Raw genomic sequence first — 15,206 nt, 5'->3', positions numbered from 1 at the left:
AAAAAACAGGATTCTATATTTGCATGATTTGTCCTAAATGTTTTTTTTTTTTTTTTTTTTTGTCGGTCATGGGGCTTGAACTCTTGGCTTGGGTGCTGTCCCTGTGCTCTTCGGCTCAAGGTGAGCGCTTTACCGCTTGAGCCACACCGCCACTTCGTGTCCTAAATGTTTTGTCTGAGTTCATTCTTTGCAAAATGTTTGAGTTAATTTAAGAACTGAAGCTGTATTCTACAGTGACAGAACAAGCCAGAAGTACTTTGCTGTCCCAATAAAGAGCTATTGTTCAGGCTTGTCCCTCCTCTGCCTGTTTACAGCTTCCAATTTCAGAGAAGAGAGTCTTTATAGAAGTCCTTTCTATATAATTTATTCAAACATCATTGAAACCTTTAGGTAATTGATAATAGCAAGGGTTCACCAGTGGGTCAGAATTCATAAGTGATAACGAAGTTGTAAGCTCTTGGCATCCATGTGTTAATATGTGCTTACTGCTATTTGTTCTGTGGGAAAAAAGATTGGAATTTTAAATGTGTAGAAGAAAAATGCTAGTGATTTCAGATATTTGGAATTCTATTTATGGTATGACTACCAGAATTAAATATATGGATATATGAAAGACAATGACAGGGACACAGAGGAAAAACACTTTTGTTTTTCAAATCTGCAAATTGGATTTTTTTTTGTCGGTCGTGGGGCTTGAACTCAGCCTGGGCGCTATCCCTGCACTCTTCAGCTCAAGGCAAACGCTCTACTGCTTGAGCCACAGGGCCACTTCCGGTTTTCTAGTGGTTTATTGGAGATAAGAGTCTCATGGACTTTCCTGCCCGGGCTGGCTTTGAAGCATGAGCCTCAGATCTCAGCCTCCTGAGTAGTTAGGATTACAGGCGTGAGCCACCAGTGCCCAGCTTAAAATTGGATATGTTATATTCTATTTCTTCCCCTCTTCCCCACTCTGCCCCTGCATCATGGGGTTAAACTCAGGGCCTGGGTGCTGTCTCTGAGCTGTTTTGCTCAATGCTGGTGCTCTACCACTTAGAGCAGAGCTCCACTTCTGATTTTCTGGTGGTTAACTGGTGTTAACAGTCTCATGGACTTTCCTGCTGGGGCTGGTTTCAAACCACAATCCTCAGATCTCAGCTTCCCAAACAGCTGGGATTATAAGCATGAGCCACCAGCACCCAGCTTACATTGTTTATTTTTAAGAGTAATTCTAGTATCTTTTGACAACAATTGTGCTTGGAATCTTGCAAAGTCACCTTCTCCCCCGACACAATGCAAAAAGGCTTGAATTTGATGGTATACTTCAGTGGTAAGCTTACAACTGAAAAATGTCTTTGTACTACTCCTATTAAGTACAGAGCACACATCTAGAGATGGGTCACTGCCTCTTAAGAAAGATTAACTTGTTTCTATAGACTCAGTTCTCCTTTTTAAAAACAAATTGAGCTGCTTTGGATCCATGAAAGTCAACCTCTGCTAAAGAGAAATTAATGTAGTTTAAGTAGCTACTATTTGAAAAAGTTCCAATTTTTTTTGTTTTGTTTTGAGAAATTGCAACTCATCCAGAGAGTATTTCATTGTAGTGATGTTTGTAATAATTTATAATTTTTTTGTGTGTGTACTAGTCATGGGCTTTGAACTCAGGACCTGGGCACTGTCCCTGGGCTTTTGTGCTCAAGACTAATGTAGTAATACTTGCACCACAAGCTCTACTTCTGACTCTTTGGGGGCTTAATTGGAGGTAAGAGTTTCATAGACTTTCCTGTCCTGGCTGGCTTTGAACATGATCCTCAGATCTCAGCCTACTGAGTAGGATCACAGGCATGAGCCAACAGCACCCAGCTATAATTAATTCATTATTAGATTTATTTATTTTTGTTCTGAGCATGAGACATGGGCATTGTCCCCCTGAGATTTTTTTTGCTCAAGGCTAGCACTCTACCACTTTAGCTACAGCTCTGCTTTTGGGAAGTTTAGTAAAGTCTCACAGATGTTAAAGAGCCTGAATTCAGTACTAAACTATGTCTCTTTCAGCCTCGTTACACAATCCAATAAATGACATTCCAATAACACAGACCTGTGTTATTAATATAAATAAGGAAAATTAAGCACACAGACATTAAGGAACATTGATCAACATGGGGCAAGAGGGTGAGGGGTATTGCTGGTAGGTGGACACAGGATTTGGTGTATTTTTGCAATACATATTCAATTTCCATAGACTCCCATAGTTGACTGAGGAGGAGTTCTAGCACCAACACAGAATTCTCAATTCAGACAATGTCTAACCATCAGCCTCACACCAACAGACTAACAGCCCCCATAAGCTAAGTGGAAAAAATGATATTTGTAAAATCAGACTAAGTAATAGTCATTAAAAGGCAGACGAACCTTTTAATTTTCCATCAAAGTTTGGGTTGGTAGCTACTTTTAAGCCAGGATGAGGTAGCAGAAAACAGGAAATGTTGGTGAAGCAGGAATGGATGTGCTTCCTCACATTCTGCAGTTCTTCATGCTGGTTCCCTGAGACCTGAAGTGAGCCATTCTTAAGTTGTAACATAAACTGAACAAAAGGATTCTGTAGCACATTATAAATATAATGTCCCTCAGAGCTTGTAAAGATTAATAATAACAACAACATGATGGACTGCTGTTAAAGAAAAGAATACGGCCAGGTACCAGTAGCTCATGCCTATAATCCTAGCTGTGCAGGAAACTGGATCTGAGGATCTTGGTCTGAAGCCTGCCTAAGCAAGGAAGTCCTTGGGACTCTTATCTACAATTAACCATGATGCAAAAAGGCTCAGGGATAGCACTGACGCCCTGAGGTTAAGCCCTAGAATTGGCAGAAAGAAAGAAAAAGAAAGAAGGAAGGAAGGAAAGAAAAGAAAGAGAGAAAGAGAGAGAGAGAGAGAGAGAGAGAGAGAGAGAGAGAGGAAGGAAGGAAGGAAGGAAGAAGAGAGAGAAAGAGAGAGAAAGGGGGGAGAGAGGGAGGGAGAGAAAGAGATAAGAGAAAATATCTTGGGTAAAGTTTTCTGCATAACAGTACTTAAATATAACAAACACATGCGACACATTAAAATTAACAAGTGTCTACCTTTAAATGATGGCCTTCTGATATTTCATAAAAATTAGTGAAGTGAATTCAAATTCAAAGCACCACGAGACACAAAGAGGTCATACAATATTCTAACTTTATTTCAAACAGCTTCCTGTCACCTGGCAGGTGCACATGTAAACTAGAAAAGCATCTGAATAGTGGGTGGTACAAGCCAAAATGCCTCCTACTCCTTTTTAGACCTGTTATTTTCAACTCTGCAGAACAGATAAAATACTCTTAAAAAATTACAAATTTAAAAAGAGATAAGAAATTTTTTAGTTCCATTTTTAAAACTTCTTAGCAGTCATTATTTGTGATACCTGTTCACTGTAAACAGTTTACATAATATTGCATTATCAAATTATTATATTATTTTTCATTAGAAAATGTTCTAAAACTAACTTAGGGGATTTTAAAATTTGTTATTTCTTTAATCCTCTTCTAAAATATGAATCTAGATATTTACATTGTTTTGAAGTGATTTAATTGTTCAAAATAAAAAGGTTTTCTTTAGGAATAGTTGGTTTTTATATATCTAACAAAAGAATGCTTTATATCACACTCACTGATATTTACAATTATACCCCTGAAAGTAATTTATTAAATACTAATCTCAGTTTGTTCATAGAGATATTACATAGATCAAATGAAATTGTGGCTATTGAATATTCAGTAACTCATCCAACAAAAAACATTTCAAATTAGTACCTGGAAATTTATGTACCTAAATATCTAACAAACCTTAAGGCGTTTTTCCAAGAATTTGGCACCACCATCAGCTCCATATGAAAATTCGTATGGAAAACTCCAGTCTCGAACCAGAAATATCAAACTCTAAAAGATAAGAAAGGAACCATAAGAGTACGTCAAAGTGCTTCCTTCTGCTTGCTATTGAAGCTAATTACCATTATCATTAGCTCTGAGTTTCACTGTATCTAAAGAGCATCATTGTTCCTTAATGTGCTCACCATATAGTGGGAGGAAAAATCAAACATAATGCCTTTGATGAAAGCCCTTTGAACAATTAGCATATACTTAAAAAAAAAAAAGAAACAAGTTCTGTCCAAGACCAGGGTAATAATGGAAGCAGAAAGTACGAAAGGAGAATGTGAAGGAGGTGAAAATGGTAGAAGTATTTTATGTATATGTGTGAAAATAGAACAACGAAGCTTGCTTTTTTTTGGTCAGTCATGGGGCTTGATCTCAGGGCCTGGGCATTGTCCCTGAGGTCTGTTGCTCAAGGCTAGCACTCTACCACTTTGAGCCACAGACCCACTTCCCGTTTTTGAGTTGTTAAATGGAGATGAATTCTCACCAGGCAGTTTTCTTCCTGGGCTGGCTCTGAACTGCAATCCTCAGATCTCAGCCTCCTGAGTAGCTAGGATTAGCAGTGTGAGCCACTGGCTCACAATGAAGCTTTCTGAGATAAGATTTGGGAATGGGAGATGAGGGAGAGAAACCCAGAGCTGAGTCTGATCAAGGTACACATATGCATTTGTGGGCATGTATAACGGACTGATGCTAATAAAAAAAAAATGGGGGGAATAAAAAACCTTTGATAATTAATTTCTAAGTACTTTTCTCTACCAGATCATCCTATATCTTTAGTAAGTGCCAATAGAGAGCTGCATATGAACTGCCAAGATGAATGCACCCTCCTGAGTAATGAGAGACTTAAGAAATGAGCAGCTGGCTGAATGGACCTATATAAATGTAGTGAGATTTTATATGGTGTGTTCCTATGAGTCTTCCTTTTTTGTGTGCCAGTCCAGGGACTCGAACTTAGGGTCTGGGAGCTATCCCTGAAGTTTTTGTTTTGCTCAAGACTACAGCCACAACTCGCTTCTGGCTTTTTGTTGTTTATGAGATGAGTCTCTCAAACTTTTCTGCCCAGGCTGGCTTCCAACTGTGATTCTCAGATTTCAGCCTCCTGAGTAGCTACGCTTATAGCTACTCCGCTAGGTAACGGAGTAGCTAAGCCACTGGTGACCAGCAAGCCTTCCCTTTTGATGACTATAACAGAAAGTATGCCTAACATACAAGATCAGCTTTGTTTCTTTTTTCTTTCTTTTTTTTTGCTGGTCATGGGGCTTGAACTCAGGGCCTGGGTGCTGTCCCTCAGCAATTCAGGTCAAGGATAGCACTCTACCACTTGAGCCACAGCGCCACTTCCAGCTTTTTCTGCTTATATGGTGCTGAGGAATTGAACCCAGGGCCTCACGCATGCAAGGCAAGCACTCTAGCACTGAGCCACCTTCCCAGCCCTCAGCTTTGTTCCTTGAGTTATTTGTAATTTTTTTTAGAAATGGCATTCATATACTATTACAAAAATCTTCAAATTATATAGCAAAATGCAGAGAAAAAAAATATTTTAAATGTACCCAATGTCATCTGAATGCAACCAGAGATAACATTTGGCAAACAGTATGTGCACAATTGAGTAAGGCTACAGCTGAAAAAAGATTTTATAAAAATGACATTGTTTTGTCACAAAACAATTCCTCCCTGTTTAACTAATGTCTGACCACAATAAAATGACTGTTTTTGTTGTATTTGAAATAAAAAATATTACATTAACATACACTTGAAAGCTGGGTGACTGTGGCTCAAGCCTATAACCCTAGCTATTTGGGAGGGCTAAGATCAGGAGGACTGAATTAGGAGACCAGTCCGAGCATGCATATAAGATCCTTTTCAACCAATATCTGGGCTCAGAGGTGATGATTAAATTGTAATGTCTCAGATACCCATTTTGTGAGAATTTCAGTAAAAATATAATAACTTTTTACATTTGAAAGATTTCTATTTTGAAAAAAAAATGTTACCTATAAAACAACTCTTGCAAAATAGTGGTCGATGAACCAAGATAAATGAGGCTATGTAGATTTTGCATTTTTCTTGAGACATTTTAATCTCCTTTCCATTTCAAGGAACATTTTCACTGTTTGAAGTAATAAGGACCATGTATAGAATACAAGCAAACCTGAAGCCTGACTTTTTCAAGTTAGCAACCTATAAACAGTAATCAGTAAGTTAATGCCATTTTTACCTTTATGACCCACAAAAGTTGGAAATAAGTGACAAGTTGGAAGTTGAAGAGTGGCGGAAGTGACTAAGCACCAGCCTTGACCAAGAATGAGTTCCTGAGTTTTAGCCACCAATACTGGCATTGGCACACACACACACACACACACACACACACACTCTCTCTCTAATACACTAACCCATTCTTGCCTCTGTGACCCATTAAACTTGAAAATAAGTCCCAAAGGTCTATAATTATCAGTTTGCTTTGCTCAATGAGACTAGGCCTTATCAGCATAGTTCTACTTAAATAAGCAATAAATATCGGATTTTGACAGCTTTGACAATTCTGGAAGTCCCACTGAGGTATTTTTCTTTTTTTGGGGGGGGGGGTCCAGTCGTGGGGCCTGAACTCTGGGCCTGGGCGCTGTCCCTCAGCTCTTCAGCTCAAGGATAGTGCTCTACCACTTGAGCCCCAGTGCCACTTCCGGCTTTTTTCTTTTTGCTTATGTGGTGCTGAGGAATCAAACTCAGGGCTTCAGGCATGCAAGGCAAGCGCTCTACCGCTGAGCCATCTTCCCAGCCCCCACTGAGGTATTTTTCTAATGCCCTCATTGGTAGCAATCTTTGTGCACCTAGACTGTCAGATGCACTCCACCTGTCCTACTTGTCCTGTTTCTAAACTCCATCTGTCCTTGGAGTCTGCCTCCAATCATTACCACAGCAACAATCTGACTTGGTAATTTGTTTCACTGAGCTCTGGTTAGTGATTAGTTTAGTAATCCTAGGATTTTATAAACCCAACAGATCTTTCATAAGGTCACTAGGTCTAAGTCTTTGTATAGAGTAATTTGACCTTTAGTTTTAGAAATGTACTCATTCGATTAATAATTGGGCTTAAATTTTGTATGAGTTTATTAGTAAATATTCCCACCATTAAAGAAAGGAGACTGTTAGATAGAAATAGAAATGAAGACATAACACTTAGTGGACAACATGTGGTTCAAGATAGTGTTCTTGTTCCTACAGTACCCTGGACTCAAGCCCAAAATAGTACTTCTTCCCATAATGTTTAGTGTCCTATCTCAATAGTGAGGTAGTGCTTCAAGCATGACCAATCAGATCTTCTCTGTATACTCAAGCTGAGGCTGGGAAACCAACGAAAGAGCCAGGATAGCTCATACACAAGTCCTCAGGCAATCACAAAGCCTATGAAAGGAAGGTCACCTGTGGTGAACACAGGCAGCAAAAATGGCGCGGAGAGGGAGTTGAGTGGGCAGAGCCCAATTTACTGTAGAGCACATGGGCAGCAAAGATGGCGCTGGGAGAGAGTGGGCAGAGCCCAATTTGCCTTACGATCAGTGCGTGCCATAGCTAGCTTAGGTGCATGATAGGGTGTGAGCTTGACAGTGATTGGTTCCTCTTCCTCCTTTGCCATTCCACCTGCCCTTTTTGGCTTTAAAAAGGGCTGCTCTCTGTTAATAAACGAGTTTTCTACCTGCTTGATTTGGCTCCCCGTTGTGTTTGATTGTCTTCCGGGCTGAGGGAGGCTGGGGAACGGGCAAGTGCCGCACTTACCTTTCCTCAGACCCCGTCGGTCTTTCGTGGGACAGAGGAAGACCCAACAGTCACCCAGGAGAGGAGATACAGAAGAAGCCTCCATACTTTAACAAACTGTGCTCCAAGCATTGTTCTTCCAGCACCTGGATACCTCTCTAGGGAGACTGCTCTCACTTTCAATAAAGTCGCTGCTCTATTGCTTTACTATTCCTTGGTCTCTTAATTCTTTACGTGGCAGAGAAATGGACCCATACCCCTACACGGCATCATTTATATTTGCTGCTGGTTTTAGTTTCTCTTATTTGGCCATGAGTTCACCCTAGCATGCATTCTCTCTCTCTCTCTCTCTCTCTCTCTCTCTCACACACACACACACACACACACACACACACACACACACACACACACACACACACGAGAGAGGGAGAGTGAGAGAGGGAGAGAGAGAGAGAGAGAGAGAGAGAGCTGGAAGTGCAGCTCAGTGGGATAATGCTTGCTTGCTTAGCATACAACAAGGCCCTGAGTTCATTCCTTAATGCTGCAAATAGTAATAACAATCTTTTGGAGAAAAACTCACAGGGAGGAAATTAAAAACAAAAAACCTAGAAGAGGACAAATTAATCCTTTCTTATTTTTTTGGCTGGTCCTGGGGCTTGAACTCAGAGGCTGGATGCTGTCCTTGAGCTCCTTTTGCTCAAGGCTAGCACTCTACCACTTGAGCCACAATACTACTTCATGCTTTTTCTGTGATTAATTGGAGATAAGAGTCTCATGGACTTTCCTGCCTAGGCTGGCTTTGAACCAGATCCTCAGCTCTCAGCCTCCTGAGTAGCTGGGTTTATAGGCATGAACCACCAGCATAGACTATGGGTCCATGTCTTTAAAAGATAATACTAGAGTGAACATATAATAGCTGCACCAGTCTTTGATATACATCTTTCAAATTTGAGTTTGAAGAGTTTTCTTATGTAAATTACATGAAATTCCAAATATGTACATAACACTACTGGTGAGTATCTGTTGGCCATTCACTGTTTGAAAAGCTCTGTAGAAGGTGTTCTGGGCTAAAAAATAAACTATAAAGCTGCTTTCTTTACTCTTTCTTCCCTCCCTCTCCCTCCCTCCTTTGTCCTTCCTTCCTTCCTTCTTCCTTCCCTCCCTTTCTCTCTCCCTCCCTCCCTCCCTCTTGGGGATTGAACTCCCTCCTTGGGGATTGAACTGAGGATCTGGGTGCTGTCCCTGAGGTTTTTCACTAAAGGCTAGCACCCACTGTTAGCCACAGCATCACTTTTGTTTTCTGGTGGTTAATTGGATATAGGAGTCACAGGTACTTTCTTGCCCAGGCTGGCATCAAACCTCAGTCCTTAGATCTCAGCCTCTTGAGTAGCTAGGATTACAGGCAGGAGCCACCAGTGCCTGACAATGCTGCTATTTTTAAGGCTTTTATAATTAGTGAGACAGGATATGCTCATTCAAATATAAGATCACAAAATATAGTTCAGTAAGTGCCTAGGATCACACGTGGGAAGCGAGGCACTGACAAGAGGCTGTGGCCTGAGTTGAGGTCAGCTCTGCAACTTCATTATGTATGACTCACTGAGCCTCAGTGGTTCAGCATCAGGAAAGCGAAAGGACAGAATAAAGGAGTAATTATGCCAGAGTAATGAACAGCATTAAATGATGGATATACAACATGCTTATTAGCACAGTGCCTGGCATAATGTAAGTGCTTCATAAATTGTTACTGTCACAAGTATTTCATGCCCCTCAATGTAGAAACCAAAAGAATCTTGGTCTATACCACTGATCACTGCCAGAGGATCATTTCTGCTTATTCATACAGATCCCACATCACCTAAATTGCTCTGTGGATGGGTAGGGTAGGTGGCTTTCTCAGATCTTTGTCCTTTCATTTTTTTCTTTAATTTTCAGCCCTAGCAAGCAGTCAGTAGGCTCTCTTTTTCTCCTGGAGGTCATGTATTTCTCTGGTAATACTTGGCAGTTCCAATTGTCACATAGATTTGCCCAAGGACATTTTTTTTCAAAGTGGTTTCAATCACTACCAAAGAATTCTGCAACTGTGTGTTCTTAAATCATGGGAAATAATAAAGGGTCTAAATTATAACCTTAAAAAGAAACTAGAATAAATGAATTTCTAATTTTCCATATGGAAGCAGAGCCTCAATGGGAAACTGTGAGAAACAGGCATTTGACCATATTATAGGCTGGATTATATTATCTTCCAGCAACCTTCCCCTTTCACTTTAAAGCTGACATGGACTGATTTGCTCCCTAGCAATCACATCTTCACTGAGGTGAATGTGAAGAACTGAGTTGTTACTTTTATCTCACAACGTGGATTCAAATATTTTTCCAAGTTCTAAGGTGTTGGTGGGACTGTACATGTATGAAGGTGGTTAATGAGAATGCAGTGTAAAAAAATACTATGGGGAAAAACTAGGGCAAATTAACTAATGTTTAAAGTGGAATAGTATGGAGGAGAAGAAAGAGAATAACTGTAAATACATGTTCAAGAAAGAAATTAGGCTACCAAGAAAAAGAAGTCAAGTTTGTGTGCAGGGAATTTTTTTGTTGTTTCTACTTATACTTATTTCCCTATTACAGGCAAACCTTAACTTTCTAACCATCTCTACAGAGAAATTAATCTCTGCTAGCAGAACCACCACTGCTACCGATGCCTTCACCCAAGGGTGTGTGCAATGGTTCAATGAGTCTGATGTTATTCCAAGATGAACTGAAGACTTAAGATCCTTTGTTCTGATTTTGTAGAACTGTTGTATGGCTCTCAAATGATGCTAGAGTGGATGTTTTAAAAACCTTGCTCTGCATTTATCATGAAGGCCACAGATTGCAAACAACTTCAACTCTTTATTTTGTTAGTCAAACAATCTAAGTTCTGCCAGCAGTTGCATCTATCTCAGGGCTCCAGGCTCAGAGAGGTCCAAGAATTATTGGATATATTCAGAACTCTGGCTTAAAGGACTTAGGGTTCAGGAATACTGTAGCTACTCTTTAAGTTTATATAACAATGCACTGAGAATCAAGTTGCTGTTTAAATCATTGACTTCAGTGAATCTTAGACTATAATATTTTAATAAGTTGGAGAATGTTTCTATTTCTCTGTGGCCTGCAGAATGATATGAAATGGCTGCTAGTATAGCTCATGGGAGCATTTAATGGTATAACATCTTAGAGTCTATACTCCAGCTGGGACCCAATAATAAACTTTTTGCTATTACATGATAGAGTAAAAATCACTTCCACCACCATAGCCCAGCCTGCAGACCCAAGGGGACTTAAGTGACAAGAACCCAAGACCATACAAATGAAAAATGAGCCTCTCCTGGGTCACAGATAACTTATGATGGAGTGTTAGAGGAAGACATCCTTGCTTGCAGTTGATAAAGATGTTGTATTTAAACTTCAAATAACATCTGACAATCTAAATAATACCCACAATTATTAAGAAGGATCTGGAACTCAGGATGCGATTATCCAGTTAGAGCAATGTGGGGCCAGGTATGGTTTATGAGACTCCAAATAACCAAGGAGGAAAAACTCAAAGCAGATCAAAACAGAAATAAATCTATTATGCCTGACAAGATAGTTTCAGAGGTTCTTAGATCACACTAGAAATTATTATTAAGAATCCTCATAAAATTTGCTTAGTTGTTGCATACACTTTCCTCAAGCCTGTTGAAATCCTAAGGTTCAGCTAACATCAACAACCTATTTCACAGAGTAGATATGTAGATGAAGGATCTTGTTCTGGATTATTATACTTAAGATTCCAGTGCTCATAATGAGCAAAACAAGTAAGAAAAGAAGTAACGATTCCCAGAGAACTCTGTATTATACCTTCAAATATATTATACTTCATAACATGCCACATTATTTAGAGCTATTTTATAAGGGCTTTCAAAGAACAATTATGCCTTGTGCTGTGATTCACACCTGTAATCCTAGCTACTCAGGAGGCTGAGATCTAAGGATCATACTTCAAGGCCAGCTTGGGCAGGAAAGTCCATGAGACTCTTATCTCTAGTTAAGCACCAGAAAACTGGAAGTGGTTCTGTGGCTCAAGTGGTAGAGTGCTCCTCTTGAGCTAAAGAGCTCAGGGACAGCACCCAGGCCCAGAGTTCAAGCCCCTCAACTGTCAAACAAAACAAAAACTTGAAGAAATCTTCAGGTTCGTTGATACCAAGAAAGGAAGTAGATTTAGGAAGTAAGATGTAGCATGACTTTTTTTTTTTTTTTTCCGCCAGTCATTCATGGGGCCTGAACTCTGGGCCTGGGCACTGTCCCTCAGCTCTTCAGCTCAAGGCTAGCGCTCTACCACTGGAGCCACAGCGCCATTTCTGGCTTTTTTGCTTATGTGGTGCTGAGAAATCCAACCCAGGGCCTCATGCATGCAAGGCAAGCACTCTACCACTGAGCCACCTTCCCAGCCATTATTATTATTATTATTATTTGTGTTGGTCCGGGGTTTAAATTTGGGACTTGGGCACTGTCCCTGAACTTTTGTGCTCAAGGCTAGGGCTCTACCACTTTGAGCCACAGCAGTATTTCTGGATTTTTGGTAGTTAATTGGAGACAAGAGTCTCACAGATTTTCCTGTCTAGGCTGGTTCTGAACTGTGATCTTCAGATCTCAGCCTCTGCTTTCCCAAGCACTGTTTAAAATTTCTTCATAATTTTATCCAAAAGAATATTCTTATCTTCCCAGAGAAAGGAATATAAGTGGTAACTGTTAAAAGAAAAGAAAAGCATATCATTTAAATTTTTTCTATTATTAGTTTTTAAGATATAAGATTTTTTTTTAAACCAAAGGTAGTATCTTTCTATCATTTATCTATGTTAACTATTTTTTCAAGAGCACTAGTTAGGCTTTTGATCTGGGTGGTCAATGTGTAAGAAGTAGTGACCCCTGCTGGTAAGGAAGTTACTTCTAGAATTTCAATGGACTTCTCAGTCTACATATGCCACTAGTCCTGGGAGTAACAGGTTACAAGAAAAATCAAAGCAGTAGCTCAGCTGCAATACACCACTCCAACTATTGGCCTGTGAAATAATTTTAAAAAGAAAGATAACAAAGTATTATGAACCATATAGCAGATTGTAAACCAGGACTTGCTTAATTCTACCTCACTGCCACCCTTGCCCCCTTCCCTGGGGCACATGGGAGAAATTTATGATCCTTTTTGCACCACACACCATCATCTCTCTAGGAAAAGGAATCTTTCTTGCCTTACCTTATCATGTTTCTAAGGTCTCCACTCTTCATGCTTCATCTGTCCTCTCCTAGCCACAGCCACTCTAATATGTTACTCTACGCTCATTATGTAGAGGACTTTAAATAATCACAAATAGTATTGAGCTATATATTTCATACTTCTGCTTCATTCAGTATGGATTTTTGCACTATGTTCATAGTACTCCATGTACTTTTGGTTCACTGCCTTTCCAGAGTATTTTTTCACCATATTTTACATATCTATTTTCTAGTAGCCACCATCTACCTTGCATCCAGTTTCCTGCTACTACTTAGAAATTGGTATTTAATAGATGGCAATGTGTATTTATGTTTTATACATATTCATCAATACAGCTGTTCAAAATTCATTCTTATATTGTTAATAGTCATTTATCTCAAATAATACTATTTTCTTGAAGCCTACTTCACTTAATATACCCAAACTACCTGTTTATTGTTTTTCCTTTCCTGGGCCCCTATTTTCCCTCAGATCACAATCATTTTTATTTTTTTTTTTTTACAAAATTCTTAGGAATCCACACAAATTTTTAATTTTCTGTGGAGGTGGGTGTTTTTGTTTTGGGGTTTTTTTTTTTGTTTTTTGTCAGTCATGGGGCTTGAACTCTGGGCTTGGGCGCTGGCGCTCTTCAGCTCAAGGCAAGCACTCTACCGCTTGAGCCATAGCACCACTTCTGGTTTTCTAGTGGTTTACTGGAGATAAGAGTCTCACAGAGTTTCCTGCCCAGGTTGGCTTTGAACCGTGATCATCAGATCCCAGCCTCCTGAGTAGCTAGGATTACAGGCGTGAGCTACCAGTGCCCAGCTGGTTGTTTTGCTTTTTGGTACCTGTTCTTAGGTGTGATCTCAGGGCTTGGTCACTGTCCTTGAGCTTCTTTGCTTAAAGCTAGCACTCTAGCACTTGAATCACATCTTTTTACTTTTGGCTTTTTAATAGGTTTACTGGAGATAACAATCTCACAGTCTGCTGCCCAGGCTAGGTTTGAACTATTCTCAGATCTCAGCTTCTTGAGTAGCTAGGATTACAGGCTTGAGCCATCAGTGCCAAGATTCTGTGGAGGTTTCTTATTGCCAATAAGGAAGTTAATGCACATTGCCTAATCTTGAATTATTGAAGGTATAAGACATCCATCTTCATTTCTTTAATAATAATGTGTGTATAGTAGCCCGTTAAATAAGAAGGCCCCCAAACTCCCTGCCTTCTGGTGTTCACACGCTTGTTTAGAGCCCTTCCACACTATATCAGAGTTAGTTTACATGACTGACTGATAAAATATGGCAGAACTGAAGATATGTCACTTCTAAGGTTTGAGACTTTTCTCCTGGTCAGTCTCTCATAACTGGATGACTTGCTCTGAAAAGAACATCCTGTGGAAGGTCCAATGTGGTACAGAGTTAAAAGGACCCATTAGAAACAGGTCCTCATTTAAGCCTTCAGAGAACTTGCCCCTGAACATCAGGAAAGATTCAGAGCCCAAAGCACACAAGATTCAAAACCCAAAGCTCCAGATTCCTGACCCTCAAAAACTGTGTTTGTCACTTGATAACAACATGTAAACAACAGAGAATTAGCAAAGCTTTTTCAAACAGTGGTGTGTCAATCTGTACCTCTTTCAGGTACTGCTTTCAAGGGCTTTTAAAAGCAGTTATAGCCGGGCGCCAGTGGCTCACGCCTGTAATCCTAGCTACTCAGGAGGCTGAGATCTGAGGATCTCGGTTCAAAGCCAGCCCGGGCCGGAAAGTCCATAAGACTCTTATCTCCAATAAACCACCAGAAAACTTGAAGTGGTGCTGTAGCTCAAGTGCTAGAGCGCTAGCTTTGAGCTGAAGAGCTGAGGGACAGCGCCCAGGCCCAGAGTTCAAGCCCCACGACCGACAAAAAAAAAGAAAAAAAGCAGTTATATATATGTACGATTATATACATATATGTATATAATTATATAAATATACATATATAACTATATAACTACATATATATGTATATATATATATATCTTTTTTTGTAGTTATAACTTTGTCCTTGGTGTGCCAAGGATAGGATTACAAGCAAGCATAAAAGGGCCCAACAACACTCAGTTCAAGCTCAAATGCTGCTCTGGTGTTGCTTGCTGACCCAGCAGGGCTAAGCTTGTTGTTGTTAGATTTTGTGGCAATGGAAGAGGCTAACATATTTTTTAAAAATGGGTTGCCTTCAACCACATCCCTATATCCTCTCTGGTGCTCAGCTTTTGTT

At 39.9% G+C, this 15,206-nt stretch overlaps 1 protein-coding gene across 2 annotated transcripts in view; it reads right to left on the bottom strand.

Moving 5' to 3' along the window:
• Atl1 (atlastin GTPase 1) overlaps positions 1-15,206 on the bottom strand; it is a 76,689-nt gene that overhangs the window by 15,331 nt on the left and 46,152 nt on the right. For both annotated transcript variants that reach the window (XM_042677835.1, XM_042677836.1), the window contains exons 8-9: positions 3,839-3,931; positions 2,389-2,527 (exon numbers count right to left, since the gene is read on the bottom strand). In XM_042677835.1, coding sequence (XP_042533769.1) covers positions 2,389-2,527; positions 3,839-3,931 — 232 coding nt within the window. The remainder of the gene's footprint in view (positions 1-2,388; positions 2,528-3,838; positions 3,932-15,206) is intronic.

The sequence above is a fragment of the Dipodomys spectabilis genome, unplaced genomic scaffold, assembly GCF_019054845.1.
Source record: "Dipodomys spectabilis isolate Male_0828 unplaced genomic scaffold, ASM1905484v1 ptg000042l, whole genome shotgun sequence".
NCBI classification, from domain to species: Eukaryota; Metazoa; Chordata; class Mammalia; order Rodentia; family Heteromyidae; genus Dipodomys; species Dipodomys spectabilis.
Note: the sequence above shows the minus strand (reverse complement) of the source record. Positions and strands in the feature narration are given on the sequence as shown.